At 36.0% G+C, this 22,881-nt stretch overlaps 1 protein-coding gene and 2 long non-coding RNA genes across 4 annotated transcripts; 1 reads left to right on the top strand and 2 right to left on the bottom strand.

Annotated features, from left to right (window-relative positions):
* Window positions 1–542: 542 nt before the first annotated feature.
* LOC106388188 (protein ILITYHIA) lies at window positions 543–16,760 on the bottom strand. 2 transcript variants are annotated; one of them, XM_048748124.1, is made up of 60 exons: window positions 16,524–16,760; window positions 15,932–16,308; window positions 15,689–15,820; window positions 15,200–15,581; window positions 14,942–15,088; window positions 14,641–14,825; window positions 14,433–14,559; window positions 14,254–14,327; window positions 14,062–14,138; window positions 13,945–13,981; window positions 13,706–13,872; window positions 13,431–13,617; window positions 13,259–13,336; window positions 13,037–13,156; window positions 12,890–12,949; window positions 12,608–12,697; window positions 12,412–12,502; window positions 12,167–12,336; window positions 11,716–12,009; window positions 11,515–11,631; window positions 11,254–11,355; window positions 11,024–11,173; window positions 10,653–10,817; window positions 10,401–10,580; window positions 10,113–10,262; window positions 9,966–10,046; window positions 9,766–9,882; window positions 9,506–9,678; window positions 8,877–8,954; window positions 8,645–8,792; window positions 8,173–8,295; window positions 7,948–8,004; window positions 7,760–7,870; window positions 7,488–7,679; window positions 7,235–7,408; window positions 6,765–6,875; window positions 6,619–6,688; window positions 6,458–6,536; window positions 6,065–6,167; window positions 5,686–5,856; window positions 5,475–5,597; window positions 5,283–5,396; window positions 4,816–4,922; window positions 4,625–4,676; window positions 4,437–4,543; window positions 4,291–4,350; window positions 4,079–4,193; window positions 3,880–3,990; window positions 3,663–3,800; window positions 3,468–3,590; window positions 3,293–3,364; window positions 3,014–3,126; window positions 2,631–2,789; window positions 2,361–2,457; window positions 2,089–2,271; window positions 1,730–1,924; window positions 1,477–1,659; window positions 1,252–1,384; window positions 1,049–1,127; window positions 543–870 (listed from the first exon to the last, which is right to left on the bottom strand). In XM_048748124.1, exons 1-60 carry the CDS (start codon window positions 16,636–16,638, stop codon window positions 828–830), a joined length of 7,869 nt encoding a protein of 2,622 aa, XP_048604081.1. In that variant the 5' UTR covers window positions 16,639–16,760; the 3' UTR covers window positions 543–827. The 2 variants fall into 2 exon arrangements, with proteins under 2 accessions (XP_048604081.1, XP_048604082.1); XM_048748125.1 differs by having other exon boundaries at window positions 10,140–10,262.
* A 111-nt stretch (window positions 16,761–16,871) lies between these two features.
* Window positions 16,872–19,539, top strand: LOC125581918. The gene is made up of 2 exons (XR_007319683.1): window positions 16,872–18,688; window positions 19,179–19,539. It is a non-coding gene; the product is annotated as an uncharacterized LOC125581918 (long non-coding RNA).
* Window positions 19,540–21,583: 2,044 nt separating this feature from the next.
* Window positions 21,584–22,764, bottom strand: LOC125582047. The gene is made up of 2 exons (XR_007319882.1): window positions 21,945–22,764; window positions 21,584–21,880 (listed from the first exon to the last, which is right to left on the bottom strand). It is a non-coding gene; the product is annotated as an uncharacterized LOC125582047 (long non-coding RNA).
* Window positions 22,765–22,881: the final 117 nt, after the last annotated feature.

Genomic DNA, 22,881 nt, shown 5'->3' with positions numbered 1-22,881 from the left:
ATACAGAATATGATACATAAGTTAATGTAAAAATATAAATTCGTAAGTATATTTATCTTGTTTTATTAATTATATATATATATATTAATTTAATAGTGATATATGAGTTATTAGTTATTAATATATTTAATATTTTTTTTGAAAATAAATATTTACATAGAAAGTTTACATTAATATGATACATGAATCAAAAGTCGTTATCATATTCTAAAAAATTTACAAAAAGAAAATAATTTAAAAAAAAATTGTACATGTTGTAATTAATAAGATTAGTATCTCATATGTTTTCAAAAACACGTCTATCTTTTTTGTAGAAATTCAATGTGGTGATAATTACACATATACAGATCACTTTACAAGTAAAGTTTAGGAGATTCTCTCACAAAAACATTAAAATAATGTATTTTCATAAAAATAGTATGCTAAAAGCTTGATTAATGAGAAGTTCTTAGAGTGGAGTTCTTAGTAAAATATAAGAACCAGTTTTTACCTTTTTTATCCTAAAAACCCTCGTTAAGAAGACCAGGACAGGTTTTATGAAAGACAGAAAAAATGTTTGACCATTTCCGACATTAGTAGAGTTTGAATGTAAAACAAAATCATGAAGAGAAAGATTTGACCATTTCCGACGTTACAAAACCAGTACATAATTTCCAAGCAAAAAACAAATATTTGATAAACCAAAACAAGGGATAATCTATCTCATCGGTGTAACTGTTACTAGATCAAGTATCATCCGCAACTCACGGGATAATGCTTTTGCAGAAATGCGTATAGGGAAAACCAATGAACCTCTTCTACGAAGTGGAGAGAACAGAAGTTTCCTCCTACCCACGCCCATCATCATCTTCACTATCGTCGCTGTCATCGCTGTAAATGTAATATATGTGAGTCCATCCGAACTTTATCCACAACAAGAAAGGTCCAGGCATCAAAGGCATGCAAGCATTAATTATGGTTTTAAAAAAAAATCTACGTTTATAGATTTCATCATTCTATGAAGGACTGAAGGATAAGCCATATCCTGAATCGTTTATGGCAGAAGTACCTTTGTTCAGGCAACTTGGATAACCGTCGGGCATCCAATCCTGTGATATATTTTTGAGCTGCTTGAACATTTTCTGCGCCTGGAGAGGTCAACAAAAGTAAATTAGTAACAGAAACATGCATATGCACTCAAACTGTGTCGGCATAAATGGTTGGAACTCAAAACTGAGAAGTGTCCAGAGATATGTTATCCAGATTCAATACCCTTTGTTAACTGGAACACGTGCATAGCACATCTTTCGGCAGCAAGTCTCACTGGTGTGCTTCCATCCTTCAAACATTCAGCAAGCGGAGGGCCTATAACACTGACATTGGCAATAGTTGCTGCCGGGTTATTCTGTAAAAAAAAAGACACGTCTTACGTTACCGCCTTACGTATCACTAACAAAGGAATCAACTCAAAACGACTACTAGAATCTTATTACTTACTTTTGCAAAAGCTTTAAGTGAAGAGAGAGCTCTTCTTCGGACCTCGCTCGAATCATCATGCAAAGCTGAGACTATCGATGAAAGGATATCGATAACCACTCTTCCAGTGCTGGAAGGCTCCATTGCAAGTTGGTGTAGCAAAAGCCTTCCCAAGGCCTTTGTCGAGGTTTCACGTAATGGAAACTATTTAAAAGAAGATGTCAGAAAAAGTTATACAGATAACCAGGGAAAACTCATGTCTCGCAAAGGGTACCTTCTCGTCTTTCAAAGAGATCTTAAGAGAATTTAACACTGCGGAAAAGAGTGAAGATGTCATAATGGTCGAAGGGTTGTGCTTCAGCAAGGATGCAATACAGAGAACTGAGCCATGCCTAGAGCTCCATTTTGGTGAAGTAGATAAAGAAATGATTTCCTGAAGCAGAACACTGACTTGTGCAGCTTCTAGGTACTGCAAAAATACAACAGTAAGAAGCTTAGGCTTCATCAAAAGTACAATTATCACATAACTACAGCAAAAATACAATAGTAAGAAGCTTGGGCTTCATCAAAGCATAGTACAATTATCACATAACTAAAAACAAAAAGTTCCGTTGGCATGTATGAACCCCCTACCTGTGATAAGACACCCAGCATGCTTGTGGCAAAAATTCGAACTTGGTCATCATCATTGTGCATTAGTTCCTTAATGAGATCAAAAATGCGTATTCTAACAGCAGGCCCAATGCTCTTCCCAGCATGTTTTATTACACCTCTCATAGCAGATAGAATGGCCTCACGAACCCCAGAATCTGCAGCCTGATACACATAACAGATTTCAGAAACTACCAACTAGATCTATAAATTACTGAAATTATGCATCTGTTGCTAAGAGATGCAAAAATTACCACGAAACTAGTCGTCAAGTCACCAACTAATGGGTCAATCCTCGTGCTTAATGCACTAAGCTTCCCCAAGGCAAGCGCAGCACTAGAACGGATGGTCCTGCAGTGTGAAAGTAGACGAGAATACGATGATGAGAAATGAACAATACAACTCCATTTTCTAGAGAACACATTCCACAGACCGGACTAAATCTGAACTGTTACCGAGATAGCTGTTTCCTCTCACTACATATTTATAAACTTAAACTTTCACTCAAGTTGAGATAGACTAACCTTGTAGAGTCTTGTAGACACTTGACAAATGTTGTTTGAAGTTGAGGGAGGAACGGCTTAAGCGCCATCCCACCCCTTTGTATTAGAATGATTAATGTAGCCAAGATAGCGCTCTTGACCTGCCATGGAAACCGATCTCCTATGATCCGAATAAGAGGCCTGAAATAACAATAAATGTAAATCTTAGTTCAACAGATGTAAATCTTAGTTCAACAGACAGTTCCATACCTTGTAACATTTTAATGGTATTTTTTCAGTGAAACTTTGAACATAATTAATCCAAATAAAAGCTTTAATACCAAAGCAAAGTAAGAAATACTGCTTTTCGATTTGTAGCAGAAGAAGTAGCGAAACAAAGGAATTAAGATTCACACACTGCATACCCTGTTATCGGTATGACGAACTCCTTCAATGCTTCCTCGCTAGTAACTTCAATAAGTTCACCAAGACCAAGTGCAGCTTGCTCTCTTAACTCGGCTGATCCACTAATTAGACCCTGGAAGTCATAGCAAAAGGATTATACTAAGAGTATTATCTCGACTTCGGTAAGAAAAATTCCAAATGCGAGATAAGCTCAAGCCACCCAAAAACCAATGCTTATACACAATATAAAGATCTGATTTAAGTTGCCTAGGCACTAGAAAAGCTTATTTACAGAATACCTGTAAAAATACTGGAAGTAATGGCTTAAGGGATTTAGGAAGGCATAAACCCGAAATAACAACATATCCTCCCTGCAATTCAAGTAACACAGAAAACATCACTCATATGTAATATAATCGCTTATTAATAATCTCTGTTATAGTGACATTCTTTGAAATATAGCACAAAGCTGACCTTCCGCTTTCTGCGCTCTTTGTCCCTAGCTGTAGATACAGCATCACGTACAAGTTTTATATATGAAGGAAGTACTTCCTTTGGAACTGAACCAATAACCCTAGCCAAGGCTTCCCAGGAAACCTGTTTAAAGGAGAGCAAGTTAGACAAGACATGCTCACTTTAACTCTTTCCGTTTATGGAAAACTAGCCTACCGCAACAGTTGTTGAATCAGAATCACTGAGCATAACAATCAAGGTAGATATCATGTTTGGAGCTTCATCAACCAAGTAAAGCTTGCTACTCTTGAAGAAGTAACCAATCAGATAGGAGGAACTTCTTCTTATTGATGCCTGAAAACAAACAATTTTAACACCTTAATTACTTGCATGCCAAAGTAATATACTTAATTAAAAGAGCTAACAAACAAACCTGACTATCAGACACTCCTTTGAGAAGTTCTGATAATAGAGTTTCCACTCCTTCTTCGTCGATCACAAGAACCACCCTCTGTGCTGCCTCTTGTGCCAATTCTTGTACTTCCTGCGACAAGAAATATGACCATAAGCTCAAATAAAAAGATAAGAATTGCACTCATACAAATTTGAGTGGTGACAATCTTATTCTTTACCTTATTTTCATCTCCCATTGCAGAGAGCAAAGCAGGAAGTATGGTCCCGAGATGAGTGTTAAAACCAGCACCCGCAACTTCGGCTAAGGCTCCAATAGCATGTGCATTTAAGGCACTAGACATAGCATTTTTTAATGTTTGAGACAGCAAAAGAGTAACTCATTATGCTTGATGATGAATATTTACAGAAGTAGACAAAAAGGAACACATACGAGAGAGGTAGATGAACAAGCTTGGGCAAGATATGTGGAAGAACAGCAGCTGTCCTAACACTGATATTCCAAAAGTCAATTCAGCAAACCAGAAAACTTTGAACGGGAAACGGGAACAAGAGCCCGAGGAGCAAGTAAAAGAAAACCTTATTATTTGTTTAAGCCCGTCCAGGGCAGTATTAGACATTTCATCATCTTCTAATGCTTCCAGAAGAGTTGGGATAATCTCATCCATTGCTTGCAATCCAGCGCTCTACATTTCAAAGTAGACAAAAAATAAATATAATATAAATGGAAGAACAATCTTATAAGCAACATAATTCAGTACAGGTACCTTGTACAGAGTGCTGAATGCTAGTCCAGCAGATTCACGAACCTCAAGAGAACTGCAGACGAAAGTTATAGATATTCAGAATGTTAAATCTTTCAATAGAATAAAGAAACATACTGAATCAGAAGCTGATGCATTCATTCAATTCATCAAACCACTCTTTCTAGGTGTGCTTTAGGAAGAATAAAACAAACCTATCACAAAGTGCTGTCCGAATCGTGGGGATGAGCTGATCCATGAAACTCAGCAACTGACTTCTCCCAGCACTTGCCATCACTTCATTCAGGCCAATGCATACTCCCTGTCAATCATGTATTACAATATCAAGCCAACGTGTTAAGAGATGAATGACATGTGCCTGATATGTCTGCAAATGCTTAGCATCAGTTAGTCAATCTTAAAACATTTAAACATCACATGGACATAAAATCATGAATCAGGTCTCAAATTCATTGAACATAAATAAACCAGTAGTACCTAATTTAAGAGATTAAACAAATAAATGTCAGTGACTAGACATAGCAACGATGTCAGCTCTACTATGATAAAAATAAAACGGACAAAATCACTTCATGGTTAGCAAGATCATAACTATAATATCTAAAATAGTTCATTGAGAAAAAAAAGAACAAAAAGTTTATTGGTTCGGCATTAAGCTTACTTGTCGTTTGTCAACATCCGGATCTTTCAGCCCTTTGGCTAAGATTGGAATGATAAGAGGAAGCACCCTTTCACCAAGCTTCCTGACAAGCTCTCCAAGTGATCTTCCTGCTACCTACACAGTATAATAGACTTAGACAACCACAGTTTAAAAATACAGGGAAAGAGAGAGAAAAAAAAGTAGGATCCAAACCTGCCGCCTCTCAGAGGATGGTGATGCTAAAGACGATATTAATGTACTCATCAAGATTGGCATTATTTCCTTCAATGTTTTTGGTGTATTTGCGACGATGGTTTTCCATACATGTAGTGCCGCCTGGAAAAAGCAGACATTTTAGTTTTCATCTCACAAGTGAAGTACATACATTTAAAAAAACACGTAGATGAACAAGTAATAACATTACCTGACGAACAGACAAACTAACATCAGTCCGGACCATATATAAGGCAGCAAGAACTTCATTGCGCTTGTCCATTCCTAAAATATCAATAATTGCTCGACCCTGCGCTTCAGTACTTGCACCTTCATCATCACTTCCACCCTCCAGTAGAGCTTTACCCGAAGTACCAGCAACCTAGCATCAAAGCTCCAAATATCAGTACTGCTGAAGATAATTGTAAATTATTTCACTCTCTTTGAACTTGTACATTACACACAGAAAACAAGGCACTGCAACATCTATAACAGGCTATGAGGATAACAACGGTTACCAAGTAAGTACTGGGCTACAGGTTGTGGATGGTATTAAACAACAAGAAAAACACAAGAGAAAATATATGAACCTTGAACAATAGATCCCCAAGCAGTTCAACGGAACTTTGACGGATTCGCCAATTGTCATTAAAAATACCATCCTCTACAGCTGGAAGAAGAAGAGGCAGAGACCTGTATAACAAATGATGCAAATTCAGACTCGAGATGTTGAATAATAAAAAAAGCTTCTCTATATACCAACAATCAATTAAAATAGAATTTATCAACTGAATCTTTCATGGGCTACTCCAGTTTATAATTTCCAACTGATCCAAGAGGAAAAATAGAGTAACAAAATTAACAGAACTAATCAAATGAGTAGAAAATATAATCAATCAAGGATCATGGTAAGTCAACATTACATAATCTAGTTAACCATGCAACCAAGAGATAAAAAAGAAACAGATGGTGAAAATTCGTACGTTATTGCATGGTGCTCCACCAGTACATGGCCAGCCCCCAGGGCTGCATCACGAACAGATTCATTCTCATCGGCAAGACCTAAAGTATTAGGGCACCATCAGTTTTCATAAGTCAAACCCTAGTCTAGAAGTTAAAAGTCTGCTAAAAGTGATAGGTTCACCATCCAGAATGGCTGGTAACACAAGCTGCAAGTAGTTTTGGAATTGAGCACCCAAGGACCTTGGTAAGAACTGCAATTAACAAGCGAAAGCTTTTAGAAAAATCCTACGAGAGTGAAGTTTGAGGAATATCTGTGACAGAGTTCACCTTGAAAAGCGTAAGGTAACCATCCCGGACTGATGCTTTTTGATGAGAACAATGACGAATGAGATCAGGAAGTACATTTTCAAAGTACTCTGTCCCAAGAGCTGCTAAAACCTGAAGAGAAACATAAAGAAAATGAATGATAACATATGCAGCTATAATTAGTCAGAAACAATTGTTAGCAGAAGCTGAGATCACCGATTTTGCAACCTGATCTATTTCCAAATATGCTATACACCATATCAGTTTCGGATGTACTTAATAACGACATTATACGTCGGTACCATATTGATCGAAGACAAGCATAAATATATACAGAGACGTCTCCATAAAATTGAATAATAAAATTCTAATTCTCATGTACTGGAAAAGTGCTAAAGCTAACAGATAATGTAGTGAATTTACACGACATCAAACTAGGTGTTTTGACGTAAGGAAACAAAGCAACCAAAAACACATCTTACTCTACATACCTCACTTAAACCCTGAGCAGCTCCAGATCTTTCAACATTGCTTGTATCAGATTTTAGAGTCTCGAATAGCCATGGAACAAGATCTGGGAAATTGTCCTCTCCCATTCCTCTGATAAGTGACCCTACAGCCCTTGCTGCCACAGAACGTACCTCGGGAATTGGATCCACAAGAACCTGACAACTCCAGTGTTCAAACGAATATAAAAACGTATGTAAGAGAGAACTCATTATTTTGGTAAGAACGGAAAATTACCTTTTTAACCTCGGGAAGCAGCAATCCTATGTAAGGAATCATATCCTTTGGCTCTGTCACCAAAGAACACATATTACCAACAATTTGGGAAGCTTTCTTTTTCGTTTCAGAACTCCTTTCTCTTAATCCTCTATGGACTATTGGTACCAATAGTGCAAGTGAAGGGGCATCAACAGAATTTACGAATGTTGTCTGGAACAAGAGAAGAGAGAGTGAGAAGAAAAAAGCAAAAGAAGAGAAATACAATCACAAGAGAAATATAGAATCCTTACTTGAAGAAGGATGTCGAGAGAATGTCGTGTGTACTCATTCGGATCTGTTAAGGCCAATAGAAGAGTGGGGACAAGAGAGGATATCTCTGGGTTCTTTATGACGCTTCCAACCTAAGAATAATTGTTGACAAGACTCCAGTCAGTAAAGTCTACGAAATATGGAATATGTTCTGTTATATCAGTCCAACCTGCTGAAGTGCCAGCTGCCCAGCTGACTGAACTTTTGGATGTGTATCCGTCAAAACCTGTACAATTTTATGTCATGGAATCAGATAATATCAAATAACCTACGGAACAAAATTCTCTCCCAGGATGAAATCTAAATGCATAACGAAAAGCCCCAAATTGGTCAGAGGAAACCAAAAGTAAGGGTATCAATTAAGAAGCAACTGAAAACTACATGCATTACACACCTCTGTAAGTTTTGGCACAACCCTAGGAAGGCATTGAGACAGTTGCTGAGGATTACAAAATGCCATAGCTCCGAGGAGCTGTACACTGCTTTGCTTTGTTCTCCATGCTTTATCTTCAAGACCCTATCAAAAACAACGAAATAAGCAGAAACGTACACTTCATGCAAGACCAAAGAATAAATGCAACGAGTAATAGCAGCTTTACTAACCAAACCTTATTACTAAGGTGCAACACTAAAACAGAATAGAACTATAAGAAAAGTGAGTGATAATCAAAATGCAATCATACAAGCATCAGTAAATTTTCCATCTATTTAATTCCACCAAAAGCATAAAAACGAAAAAGAAAATAGCACTATCACATACTTTATACAATAAAAACGATGATCATAAGCAGAGCACATGTCAAAAAACAAAACCTTAGTTATATAACACTAAACTTAAAGATCTTTAGAATACTATAAACTATCACCTTGAGTAGAGAAGGAAGGACAAGTTTCACACCATATGCGGATAGATGAGACATCATAGCTCGAGCTGCGCATTCTGCTGCTTCACGAACAGCCCCAACTTGGTCAGAGAACGACACCAGAAGCAAGGGTAACATCTTGATCACATACCTTAATCAAAAGAATCAAATATGAGATTATTAGCAAGTTGCAACATTAGCTTTTAACATGTTGATCACTAGAGATTTTACTTACGGTTCAAATAATTTTCCAAGCTTCTCGCAGAGACATTCAAATGCAAGCAGTGCTCCTTCACGCCGTTTTGCAAGATTTCTGCAGCCAAAACACAAAGGGCTTAGCGGATGTGAAGAAAGGTTTGCATATTATCCCTACATATAATAATAAAAAAAAATATAGCACTACAAGAAAAACGACAGCAGTTAAATACGCCACTACGGTGGAATATTGACCTACAAGGGATGCTTTTCGTGTATATATAATCTGATTATCTATGTGATGTATTACATAAGATAACCAAAAAATGCAGCAGTTACTAGATATTATACAAAATATATGATAACTACATATGGAACAAAAATACAGCATTAAAAAAAAACAAAAACAAAAAAGCACAGTTAAATAACCCACTACAATGGTTCATGCAAATTTCCTATGATGTATTCCTACTGATAATAACCAGTGGAGCTAATTCATGAGAAGGGACTTTTGACTCTGACAGCTAAAAGACCAAAGCAAAATAAGAAAAACGTGAATAGATTCACAGCCAAAATGAACGACAAAAGAAGCACATAAACAATAAATTTAAAATACCATCTGTAAATATGAAATAAAAAAGGATGCAAATAGGATGCAGACAGAAGCACCTGTCGATAAGAGCTTCTTGCAAAGTGACTACAAGACCATATTGCTTCAAGCTAGAAATTCCAAAGCCCATAACAACTCCCGCAAGACCAAAAGCCGCTCCTCTTCGCTCACCATATTTATCACTCTTCATTAGCTTATCCAAGAGCCTCGAAAAAAGGGCAGGGGAATCCTCCTAACAAAAAATGAGAGATACACGATGACAGGCCATAAAATTTCTTCAAGCCAACTAATAAGAAACAACGTAATCGCAAAAACATACTTTCTTTGATTGCACAAGTGGAGAAAGGCATGTTGAGACTGCACGCTGAACAGATTCTGAAGGTGTATCTAACACCTCCAACAGCTTTTCCACGACAGTAAGGACTTTAGGATCATCCTGTAATCATTAGTGAGCATATAAGATAGAGAAGAAAATCATGTGCATTATGACAAGATTTACACGAACGGTAGAGTTATCACTTTTGCTAAGTGCTTTGCTAATGCTCCAGTGAATATAACAACACCCTCACGAACCAGATCATACGCCTCTTCATCTGATGCCTGCATGATAAGAGATTAGATGACGCTCAGAAGCTATTTGTAATCATCATGAAACAAACGATGTACCAGCTTTAAGTTGCTTGTAGAACAGACCTTCTTATTTAAATAATTCTCGAAGATGGGGAACAACAATGAAACGTTTTCTTTGCCATGCTTATCTATAATCATAATACCAGCATTGATCATCCTTCCACGAACATCGGGGTTGGGATCAGCCTGCATTTGGGGAAAAAATACAAAGTTCTTATAACGCTTTGAATAGAAGTCAAAAGCTAGCTATAGTTTCAAAAACAACGTAAGTAGTGAGTTATTTCAATTCAGAAGCATTTATCTGACAGGGTGAGAAGAAAATACCAGAGCCCGGGATATCAAAAAGGTCATAACAGCAGGAAGGTCCTTTGTTGTCAAGACATCGGCAGCAGATTGCAGTGCTAAGGCAATTCCTTGCCTGCCTATCCAACCAGCATGGATGACATCCTCACCAGACGTAGTCGCATCACGAATGTACAGGGAAAATAAAGTAGAAAGTGATAGCTGCAAAAATAATTAATTTTTAAAAACCTTTCTTATTGTCACATGAAGTAATGATTCAAGAAATGTTGTAACCTGGATTGACGTAGGACTTTCATGCAGTGCAGCAGCCAATGCTTCTGCTGCAGCTAATCGGACATTTAGATTTATATGAGAAAGTGCCTTAAAGATGCCTGAATAATCGGTGCCCAAGTCATAACCATAACGGGCCCAAATATCATCTGCTGTTTCAGCCACTGACTGCAAGCATTAAGATCACAGAGTATCAGATGGTGCAACGACACAATCATCTGAGTAAGAATTTTGTTAGCTCCAGCCAAGAACATCAGCTTAGTTGTTAAGACACAAACAAACATTCATATAGATATACGTACAATAGAAAACGAACTTAGTAATAACCAACAGCAAACATAACTAGATATTATATCAAATTATGAATGGTTAACCTTTTCAGGATCATGTACAGCTATCCATATGTTTGTGGCTATATCAACATTTTGGGGAAGGGAGTATTTGGAAACAGCTGGAATGCACTTTACTGCGTTTAAGCAGGCCATTCTGACATGAACATCTTTTGAATATACTCCATAGAGCGCCTGTAAACATGAAATGAAATATAAGTTATAACTCTACAGAACCAGAAATATAACACTATATAACACAGGAAAATAAATACATTTGCGACATCATCTGCTTGCAATCCAAGACATAATTCATTCAGTGCAGGCCCAATTGATGCTTGATACGCAGGAACAACACCTAGCACATGATATAGAACCTGAAAATATTGATCAGATGTTAAGTACTTCAAAAAAAAGTAAAGCTGGCTACATTCAAGACATCACTTGTCACAATAACATGAAAAGATATGAGAACAATTAAATATTCAATAAAAGCTATAATAGTGTAAAAACAGATAGGGCTCAAGTCACTAAACTGATATCATCCGGAGTCTTGGAAGTGGCAGCATTGGATCTAGATGCATGTACAGAATGCGAAGCACATCATCGTGAAGCGTTGTCCGCTTTGATGACAGTAAAATTCGCTCCAGTATCTGACAAGACAAAAAGCCGAGCTCATTCAGTGACAAGAAATACAAGTTAATATAGAATGTCAACAGAGATGATAAGAAACAAACCGGGAAGATGAACGTGAAGGTATCTACAGGAAGTGGGCTTGATTTACAAGATACGGACAACCCGTTTACAATCCTCTCAAAAAGACCCTCATATGTTTTCCCAGCCTTGTCAACTGATGGTCGAAAATCAGATGAAGCATCAACTTCATCAATGGCGATCAAACGCAGAGCAGTTGCAATTTCTAGAGCCCAATTACACAGTGGCTGAACTGTACACCTTGCCAGCTTCACCATGTTCTCAAAGGCAGCATCACCTACAATATGGGATCGAAGCAAAGGATCCAAAAACCTGGCCTGAGAAAGAAAAGTTTAAGAGCTTAATCTTAAAATTATGGAAGCGGCATTAGCAGAGGAATGAAATTTAATTGTTTCCAAAATTGTTTCTTCGCTTTGTGGCACTAAGATATGTACTACAACTCTTATGGAACTAAGCACCGAAGCTTTTACATACCAAAGACGGTAACTGACTGTGACAAAACACAGGATTAGCAAGACCCATCTCCCCAAGAGCATGAAGAACCAGCGAAAGATTTTTTTGTATCATGTGAACCTTTTCCCGTATGGAGGCCTCCTCTTTGAGCATCAGTTCACGTGCCTCTTCCTTTGGCGTTTTTCCTTTGTCTGCAAATATTATTTCACTTAAGAATATATGCTGGGGGGCTAATACTAAATAGAATGTTTCAACTATATGTGTACCAGCTTTCTTTGTCAACTTCGTATTGTCCCTTCTACCCGAATTTGCAGCATCCCTACTAGCCAATCCTTTCTTCAGAGACTGATTAGAAATCTACAACAAGTAACAAGAAGGAGATATTACTAGATACAATATGCTAAATGTAGAACGATGTATGAAGTATAAAACACATAACATAGCGTAAACGAATGTAAGTACCGTCTCCGGCTTTGTGTGCTTGGCACCAATCGTTTCAGCAACATAAACACCTTGCTCACTTGAAAGCATTCCCTCAGGGGTCTGGAAGATCTGAATAAAAGCATAAAAATATAAGTAATAACTACTCAAAAGTTGCAGCTGAAAAGTGTAGTACCCATCGCACTCTGTATGAAATGTTACAGTTAGACTTTAGAACTCGGCAAGTGTCTACGAAGAGAGGAAAGAAGTGCTAACTCCATAATGTACTATATAAAGACATACAGCAAAAATGAGAAGACGTACCTTAATGTCAGTCATCGAAAGCATATCATGAGAGAGCCGATCTGGAAGTTCTTGCATATGCTAGACAGATAAATAAAAAAATATCAGCAAACAAACTAAACTTTAGAAATTCGTTCATTAGAAAACAAATTTGATTAAATGCAATACCATCTTAAACACTGTAAATGTGTCCTCTGGGGCCAGAGACATCATTGTGGACAAGGCATATACTGCCGCTTGCTGCTCAGAAGTTCTCGGACTCATTAGTCCCATTGGTCCAAGCAGACGCTGAAACATTTATTAAAATCAATAGTCGATTAATAATGATAAGCAACAAACGAAAACCACAAATCTTGGTGACGTAGAAGTCACTGACAGTCGTGAGATCACCTTGCAAACACTTTGTCCATTGGTAGACAAAAAAGTAGCAACATCAAGACCACAAGTCTTGAGACACTTTTGCAATCTCTGTGTATAACCAAAGGTGAAATCACTATTAAATAGTGCAAATAAAAAAAAAATGATTGTATTAACAAAACAAAATTAGTAATGTCAAAATTACCTTCCAAACAGCATCTCTTTTTCCAGTACCAACTATGATTGGATGATGTGAGCAAAATATGGCACGCTCAATCCATGAGCTGGGAGGTCCAGCAACTGCAGCCGATGAAATAACAATCAAAGCCTTCACTAACACCTCTACAGAAGGGACGAGGGGAGCTTGATGATCCACGGAATTATCTCTGTCACTACAGACGTGTCAAGTTAGTATCTAGAATGAATAAGTCGATATTGGATTTTTGGTCACAACCATTAAAAATGTGAAATGAGTTGTACCTGGTTCTAGAAGAAACGATTTTTTCCTGAGTAAGTGAAAGGAAACCCGAGAAATCGTCTAAAAGGGTCGTGGCAAGCTGTGGAGTTGTGTGAAAGATCTTGGTAACACAATTGTAAGCTGATCTACGGACATTCCAGCTTGAATGGCAGAGTAGAAATAGAAGCAACTGCATAGAAAATGACACCTTAAGTCAAGAACAAGAAGAGAAGGTTACCAAACATGATCTCGCTTAGGTTACCTGTGACAGTGGTTTCACTGAAAATGCTTCCAAGACCCTAAAATTAAGCAGGAGATATGTTTACGACTTATACAAACAGGCAAACAACGAATCTCCAGCATTAGGCAGCACATTTACCTGGAGGAATGTTCCACGAGTAGCACCTCAAGAAGCTCGACACATAAAACACAATCATCACTTGATAGTTTTGAGGCCTTTTAGTTGTTACATACAAACGAAGAAAAAAGTAAAGTAAAAGTGAGTACCTTGCCATGGCAAGAGCAGATCACAGAATAAGTACCAGAAGTAAATTTATACAGAAAATATTACCATGTTAATTTGCACAAGCGAGGGCTCATGTTGGGATATCAAAGTCCATAACTTCTCCTTCACCATCGTATCCTCTGGAGATAACACGAGGAAAATAAAACGATTAAGCAGAAAGTGACACTGGACCTTCAGATTCTACTGATTAAGAGTAAAGTGACACGTAAGCTCCTAATTTATACCTGCTTTAATGTCACAAGCAGCAATCTTGGAAACGATCAGCAGAGCATACATTCCATCCAGACGTTGTACAGCCTTTGTAAAACCGGTCTTTACAAGTTGAATTAAAGGGGACAGCAAGTCTGATATCTGTAGTATATAGTAAATAGAGTATTTAGTCAAAGAGAGGGTTGAGATTATAAAAGCCAGAAAGGATGCTTGCAAGGAGACCTGGGATATTGTATCAGGGTTTCTGCATATGATCCGTAGACAGCGGAGATGCCCTCGCCTTAGAGCTTCTTTCTCCTTAAGACCGGCGGCGATGAAAGAAACAAAGTTTGGTTGGACTGCATCAGAAGATCGAGACACCCAGGAATCTAAGGCAGACAAAATTGAAAGTTTTACGTCTTCATTTCCTACAGATAATAACAAGTAATCAGTTAGAAGGCGACAATAAAGTTAGAGAGTTAAACTAAATCCGGAAAAGTTTTGTTCACTTAAAAGTTTTGGATATGAATCATCCAAAAGTTACCTTCGTCCTTGTAGCAGGCTATGAGAAAGCTGCATACTGTCCTAGACAAAGAACCAATATACTTTCCTTCAGGAGCAGTTGCCAGTTCTTGCACTGCAGTCAGCATCCCAATTCTTTGATGTGGAGATTGAAGTCTTCCTTCAGAACCTTCAAGACAGAATCCCGCATTTAATCATATAATATCAGTTAGGATAATAGTCAGCATGCCTATTCGCTATCTATGAGGAATTCAATGAATAACAAGGCTTAAAGACCAACCTCCAATTACAGCTTTAACGGACGCGAACATTGCTTCTATAGTATCAGGATTACTTGATTTTTCACTTAAGCACCTAACCATTGATAAGGCACCAAGACGCCTGTCTTCATCCATATGCCGCGCTTGTGGTAAGATAACTGGTAGCAGTTCCAGGGCATACTTACTTAAATCGATGTTTACACTTGCTAATAGAAGTCCAACTGATTCCAGGACAATTTCGGGGTTGCGTTTCAACATTTTAAGTGCTGCTGGAAGGATGACAGTTTGGAATTCCTCATGTGACAAGCGCAGAAGTAGAGGTTGAAAACATTTACATATGTTTTGTTTCAGCTTTTCTCTAGAATTCAGGACATCTTTAACATAGATATCAACAAATATCGCCTGCAGACCAATGAAAAACAGAAGAGTTAAGGGAAAAAAATCATTAGAAAATCAAGTTTTGTTTAAGAAACAAAGCGAAATGGAAAATTAAATTGTAACTATCTTACCTTCGACTGTTCAAACAGAGCAGGAGACGGACAGGTGAACTCGATCAGTAGTCCTAACAGCTCAGGGGTATCCTTATATGGAATCCGAGAATTTTTAAGTTCGTCCATATATGCATTGTAGACAGCTTGTGACTACAAAAAAAAAAAAAAAAAAAAAAACCGAAAATTCTTCATATATACACAGTTCATGCAACTGATTATTTAATTCAATTTGGCGAAAAAGGCTGACAGTCAAAGGCAGACCTGAGAGAACAAATGGAACATAAATCTCTTACAAGCCCTCCGCATACGGAAAGAGCTCTCCATAACGACCCCAAGTAATGAAGGCTGTGCTGATGCTACCCTAACAAAACCATTCCTGGAAACGGTAGCAAACTGACTTTTCCCCAGAAGAAGACATGACCACGCTAGTAGTCGGTAACAGACGATACTGAAACAAGATTTCAACTCCTTCTCCATAACTTGTACAAGTAGAGCGGCGAAAGCTTTCATAAAGGTAACATTTGCCAAGCCCTTTACAACCAAATCATCTACAGCTTTCCGTGAGGCACGGTCATCATATATAGCCAATGTTTGGAATATTATGTCAACCAAAACAGTTGCAATATCAGACGACATATCTGCAGAGTAAATAATTCAGATCAAATCAGAAACGGGCAATATAAATTGGAAAATGGCTTGAGCTGTGGCACATCAACTAGATCAGGATCAAGATCTTTTCCTCAATATACAATATGAGAAGAAATCAAGTTCAATGATATGAACATGCTTCAAATAACTATTACTCAATGGTCAAAACACGGAACCAATGATAAGATGTTAAATAAATGCTCACCGAAATTCTGGAGAAACTGAGGGATTTCATGACGGAAGATCCGGACCCGGACTAAAGTGGAGCTTGTAGAGACTGAGCCAGCAATGGAGAGAAGACACTCCAAAGGAGTAGCCATTGACTGGAGGAGACAGGTTGGTAGGTCAGACAAACGAACAGAAAGAAAGGTAAGGCTTCTACTCTGTCGCTCCCTCGCGACGCTAACTAGGGTTTTTAGGCAGATGTTGCTAAGCCGCTCGTTTTGACATGAACCTGAAACTACGCTTGTGGGCTTCGATTTGATCTTTCGTTATTCATTCGGCCTTTTCTCAAGTCCATGGATTTGAGTTAAAATCAGATATCTCCTCTTGTGTATTCTTATTTTTGTTCAGTTTTAGGTGAGATCGATAATTTTTTATATATAACTTAAAAATTGAATGTTTATTTTGAAGTTGTTTAATTGTTTTGTATTGACCATTGTGTGTGTTGTTATTTCATTTTTTACCTTATACTGTAAATTATGGTGGAGCTTGGTTGTTTTGTCACGTATTGGAGGAATGCGTGCATTTGTTTCTGTTTGTCGTGCGGTGATGATGTTTTCAGTTGATAGGTTTAATGTGGTGTGATGGGAATGAATGTTTATATAACTTTGTATATGATTTGGTATTTATTGTTTAGCAAAGAACTTATCGATATAGGTTTGTGAAATTTGGCTATGTGAGAGTGATTGTGTATATTCAATGCGTCGTTATGGGGTTCTGTTTGGGTAGTTACTGAGTTGCGTGAGAGTTTGTGGGATGTAGCCGGCTTGTTTAACCATGGATGTCTTCCATCAACACATGTGTTGTGATATTTGTTGGAGAGGAAAAATTTAGTTATGATCTAAGTTGCTTGCTTAGCAAGATAGCTCACCTTTGGGATGGTTGGGGATTGATGGTGAAAGATCCTTTCAAAGCTCGAGCATTGAGTCCAGCATAAGGCATTGTTTTCCTGACATCACTTTGTCGAGGTTTCTTCTTTGCCATTTGGTAATGATCAGAGGAGTTCCTATGTAGCAAAGTAGAGAGCCAAGTATTTAAGAAAATTAACATTTAGGAGTTTCAATCGTTTAGTTGTGAGAGAGTAGGTTTTGAGAATATCTTCAAGCCTCTGTTGTTATTTGAAACATTTTCTCTTATTTGAAACTTTTTTTGTATGGCGATTAATAGAGGGTGTGTTTATGGAAAATAATGACAGACCGTTTTCTTTGTATATAGTACTTGAACAAAACACCTACAAACAATTGTTTTAATGTATGAATATATATAATAGTGATGGAATAACTTTGTTAGAGGATTAAAGTATTTATTAACCGGTTGTATGTGAAAATATTTTTGTACATAGCTATGAAGTGCATATCATTAAAAAATATATAAAAACAGTTTTTAAAACAGTTTTTCGCGCTAACTAAGATGAAATTTATTTAAAATCTACTGAAATTTCTATTTAGCATATACAACTCTTCAGCGTTGTGGAAATATAATGTTTTGCACATAAACTTCTTCTGAGAACTACATAAAACCACTTCTGTAAAAGGTGATTTTGTTGTAGTGATATCACTCAATGTAAAAAAGTTAGTTATCGACTACTGTGTTATATTCTGAACTTATAAGTTCAATTAAAATTGTTTTCACATTGGGTCTTTTGATTTTAGTATAACAGATTAATCATTTAGCATATAAACGGCTCTGCAAAATTGTGAAAACAAAACTGTGAACAATAATATAGAAATTTCATTCTATATAATTCAGTTTGGCAGATTTTTACTCATAAATGAACTTATCCTTATGATTTTATCTATTAAGAAGCTTATCTCATTGAGTGGGCCAGAAAAGACAGAGATGTGGGATGTCCATAACTTTCAGTAACCAAAATCTTTCTTATTTTCATCAACCTCAAACTCTTTGTTTTGTTGCTACACGTTTAGTTTTGAAATTTGCATTTGAAACCATTCCAAGTGATTCCATGACAAAACTACATACATGGTTACCCTAAACTCTTAAGGTAACAAAACCAGGAACAAAAAAAAGCAGAGTAGTTGCGTCAGCAACAGCTAGAAAGGTCAAAGCATTTGCAGAGCAGACCAAACGGTGGACTAAATCCAGCTTTTAAAGTTGCAGCAAATCTCTATGTTCGATGGCAATTGAAAGGTTAGCCTCCTCGTCCTTTTAGCTGAGTCCTTTTGCAATAATACATCATAACTGAACGAAGCCAATTGTGACAAATTAGCAAAATAATATTAACAATCTCATATAGTTTGACGATAATTTCTTCCAAGAAAATAATATAATTTCCTCAACGTTACTTATTTATATATTTATCTATACTAAGCTTTCCTAAGTACCCCCAACAACTTCAACTAATGTAAATAGAGAGAAACAATTGGAGATGGTTTTAGAGAGAGTGATGAGTTCTGTAAAAATAACACCCTTATTTATAGTTGTAGATTTGATGTGTAACGTTGGAGGAGTGTGAGGGGAAGTATTGTAAAAGTAAGCCTTTTTAGTTTACTTTTCTGAAGAAAGTCAAGAACTAACTAAGAATCAAAGGAAGAAAAATAACTGGAGTTATGAATATATACACTTGGACTGCTACAACAATAGAGGTCATGATCTCTAAGAACTTGTTTTTCTGTTTCAGGGGAGGAAATTATAATTGTTAATTTCAGTAGCATTACATGACCATACTTCTTCAACAGTTTCCATAGAGACTGATGTGGTAATTCTCCTCGCTGGTCCCGATGATCAGTAAGCCATGAGGAGAAAGTGGATGCCGGCAACCTACGGCGGTGATAAAGATAGAGAGAGGAAGAGAAGCTTTAGATGCCAAATCAAATTCATACTTGTAACACATTTCACTTTTGTAACTTCATAAGCGATGATGAAAGAACGCTCTTGTCTTTTTATGAGCAAACCTTATCACTAAAATGATATTTAGTTTACTGTTTCAGAGCAAACATATTTTATTTTCGTATCACAGAAATGATAAAGGTTTTAAGTTTCTTATGCTAAACTATAACAGCTCAAATTACAACAAACATAAACCGGTACACCCTAACCGAGCCATGGCTAAAATCACAATAACCAAAAGACCTCTCACTAAAAGCTTATACAGCATAGTGAGCTGTCCCACAAAGAGACATTAAATCCTAAAAGCATTTCAGATTCTTAATGAAATTTACAGTAATCTGCGGTCCAATCCTTCCTTCTAGTGGATTAAATGAGATTGTTAATTAGGCTGATTAAATAATAGCCTCATACGTTACAGGAGCGGCATTCAACGTTGATCGTTACGAAAGAACATTTGTTCAATTCATGTGAAGGCCAAGAAAATATTATATTATTCGAAATTAAAAAAAACCTATAACGTAGGCACGTGAGATGTTGCATCTTTGAATCTCTTATGCTCAGCTGAATTAGTTTTGAACTTTTGGTATTTAAATATGTCAGGCACCTGAAGTTATATAACAACAGTGGAAGCTTCGTTGGGTTTTTTTCCATATGATTCACTGTCCAAGTTCCAACTTAACTAACAGATATAATGGGACTCCTGTTAACAAATATCTCATCATCAAAGAACAGTCATTCTAATACCATAAGCACTTTGCAGTGTCGAACACAAGCGTGGCACCATAGGTATAGAGTACAATTTAAAAAAAAAACAAATGAAAATTAAGTTACAAACAGATCTTGTTAACAATAACTAGATCTCGATCCGCGCAGCTGCGCGGATTTTTGTTTTCATTTATTTTTTATAAAATATTTTGTTTTCAATTCTAAATTGTTATATATTATAATATATATGTGTCTTTCAATTTTTAAAACATAATAAGTTTACGCTATATTTTTTCATTGGATATCAAACTTTCACATGTATTTGTATCTTCTTCTATATATATATATTTTCGGATTATTATTTCATTATTAAAATCGTAACTATATATATAAAGATTAGTAAAATATTGTTTTATTGTCATATTCAAAGATATTGTAACATTTCACAAATTTAGAAAGTTTTATAAAAATTAAACTTTTCGCTTCATAGATTTATATTATCGAGTAAATAATCAAACATTTAGTGTTTATTTAATTTTTAAAATAAACTATATAGTTTAAAATTTGTTTTCATTGGTTTAAGGTAGTAAAGATTAATCATTGTTAGATAATATGATTTTTGTTATTTAACAAAAAAAATCTTTATAATTTTAAAAGTTAATATCGATAAATATTTAAATATTTAACATATGGAGGCATAGTATTACAATATTAAATTATATCTATTTAATTTATACTATCTGTAAATCCAATGGATCATCTATTGTTTAAATCTAATTATTGATAGCCCAATAAAAATTTCTGGTATGCTCAAAATTTAAAAGATAAGATTAGAGATTAAAGGTAACATGACTTTCTAGGAATAAGTCTATTAGGTCTATTTTTTAAAAAAAAATCACACATAAATCAAGGTTGTGATTCCTGTTTTAATATATAAGATAATTAAATGTTATTATTATTAAGTATATTATAAATGGTTATATGCAACTATAATTATATATTGATGGAATAAATATATTTTCGAAATTATCCATATCTAATAACACTTTGATGAAAAAAAAGAGAATTAAATATTTTATTAGGATATTGTTATGAAAATACAAAAAATAAATAATGTAAGCAACTTTCTAGGAATGATCCATTTAAAATATCACATATTAAAGAAGTCATGACTTCTCTTTTAATAGTATAGATACTTAGAACAATCATGGACATCCATGACAAAGCCAAGAATAAGAAAATGTTGAGCTGGCAAAATAAAGAAACATAGAATCTTGAAAATATTTTGGCAGCTTAAAATTTGGTGAAGACACAAAACTTGTAAATGGTGATGCAAACTAAGGAGACTAAAGCAATGTAAAATAAAAATGGAGCTACAAAGAAGCAGTCAAAGGCTTCTCTACGGCAGATCTACTGTGTCTTGTAGACTTCATCATAGTTTCATGGAACTAAATAGTTCTAGAACATCTGGATATAGTTTGGGCACAGAGCGAGTGAATCATATGTCTCATTATGCCTTGTAGACTTCATCATCGATTCAAATACACAGAGAAAGACTGAGATAAATGAAAAATAATTGGTGTTACAAAAATAAGTTCTACAAAAAAAAAGAGAAATAATTACATTATTATTGGTAGAAGAGTCAGAAAAGCTTCTTAAACCACCGTCTCTAGCAAGTCGTCATCAGATTTTCCACTAAAATTTTGTACGTGCTATGAGGTTTCAACCGATTTTGCTTTCCTTGCGCACTCAAAATCTTGTATGCATCTTTATGCCCTATTGGAGACACTGTATATGGGTGTGAATTTAATCATGGGTAGTAAAACCTGAACATGATCACTATATCAATTACCTTATCTTCCAGTAGCAGAGAATCACCTCCTTTCTTCACATTACGCTCCTATGAGAAACGGAGAAGTGGGATGACAACAGCCTGGCTAAAATAGAATACAAGATATGAATTAGCATATATATGTATTTTATTAGCAGTTTATAGGAGCTGGCCGTGGTAATTAGCAGAGTCTGTTCTTCTTGATTTGGTTGATTCTGTGCTGTTCATCGCTGGAGATTGGAGATTTATAGTCCGAGCTTCCGTCGGTTACTATGGGAGTGATGAGGTTGATTGAATGCTTGAGAGATGAAATAATGGGGCAATCACGTTAAAGATCAGATTAAAATATGTTTTAATGCTATCAAGAGACGTTACGGTGATTTGTTCAGCGAGCAGAGCTATGAATGTCGAAGATAGGAAGACGACCCAACCCTACTTGCTGGGCCTGAACATAACCTTTAGCAAAAAGCCAATCTCCAAAAATCTACAATTTTTAAAGAAATGACCAAAGAAAAGCCTAGCACACCAAAGGAATAAATCAAACGAAAACACAGAATTATTCACATGCCACATGTCTAAAAATACCCCTCCTTCCTTGCTGAGGTTGATGCATGAGAAGAGAAACAATCCAACTTTATATATATATATATTTATTGTAGGTAAAGCTTATATAAATAAAATAAAAAAGAAAATGGACAAAGATGGAAAGAAAGAGAAATTTGTACATAGTAGGACACTGAACCAGACGACTTCCGAGTCACCGAATTATTGGGTCGATCGTGGGTGAACCGTGGATTTATAAATTTATTTATTTATTATGTACTAATATATTAGCTATAAAAATACAGTAGATATTTTATGGTTTAAAAATATTTAGAAAATACTTAACTTTAGTTTCTTTTTTTATTTTCATTTGACATACAAAATATCTAAAAATAGTTTAGATTTTTTAACATTT

Source organism: Brassica napus, chromosome C2, assembly GCF_020379485.1.
Source record: "Brassica napus cultivar Da-Ae chromosome C2, Da-Ae, whole genome shotgun sequence".
In the NCBI taxonomy this organism is placed as follows: Eukaryota; Viridiplantae; Streptophyta; class Magnoliopsida; order Brassicales; family Brassicaceae; genus Brassica; species Brassica napus.
This window is presented reverse-complemented; position numbering and strand designations above follow the sequence as displayed.

Excerpts from the sequence above, each read along its gene's own strand:
- LOC106388188 (XM_048748124.1), bottom strand. The coding sequence starts at position 16,638 with ATGGCTACTCCTTTGGAGTGTCTTCTCTCCATTGCTGGCTCAGTCTCT. Across the intron at positions 12,010-12,166 it reads ACAGTCAGTTACCGTCTTTG|GCCAGGTTTTTGGATCCTTT; the intron begins GTATGTAAAAGC and ends TTTCTTTCTCAG. Across the intron at positions 7,871-7,947 it reads GGCAGCTGGCACTTCAGCAG|GTTGGAAGCGTCATAAAGAA; the intron begins GTTGGACTGATA and ends AATTATTCTTAG.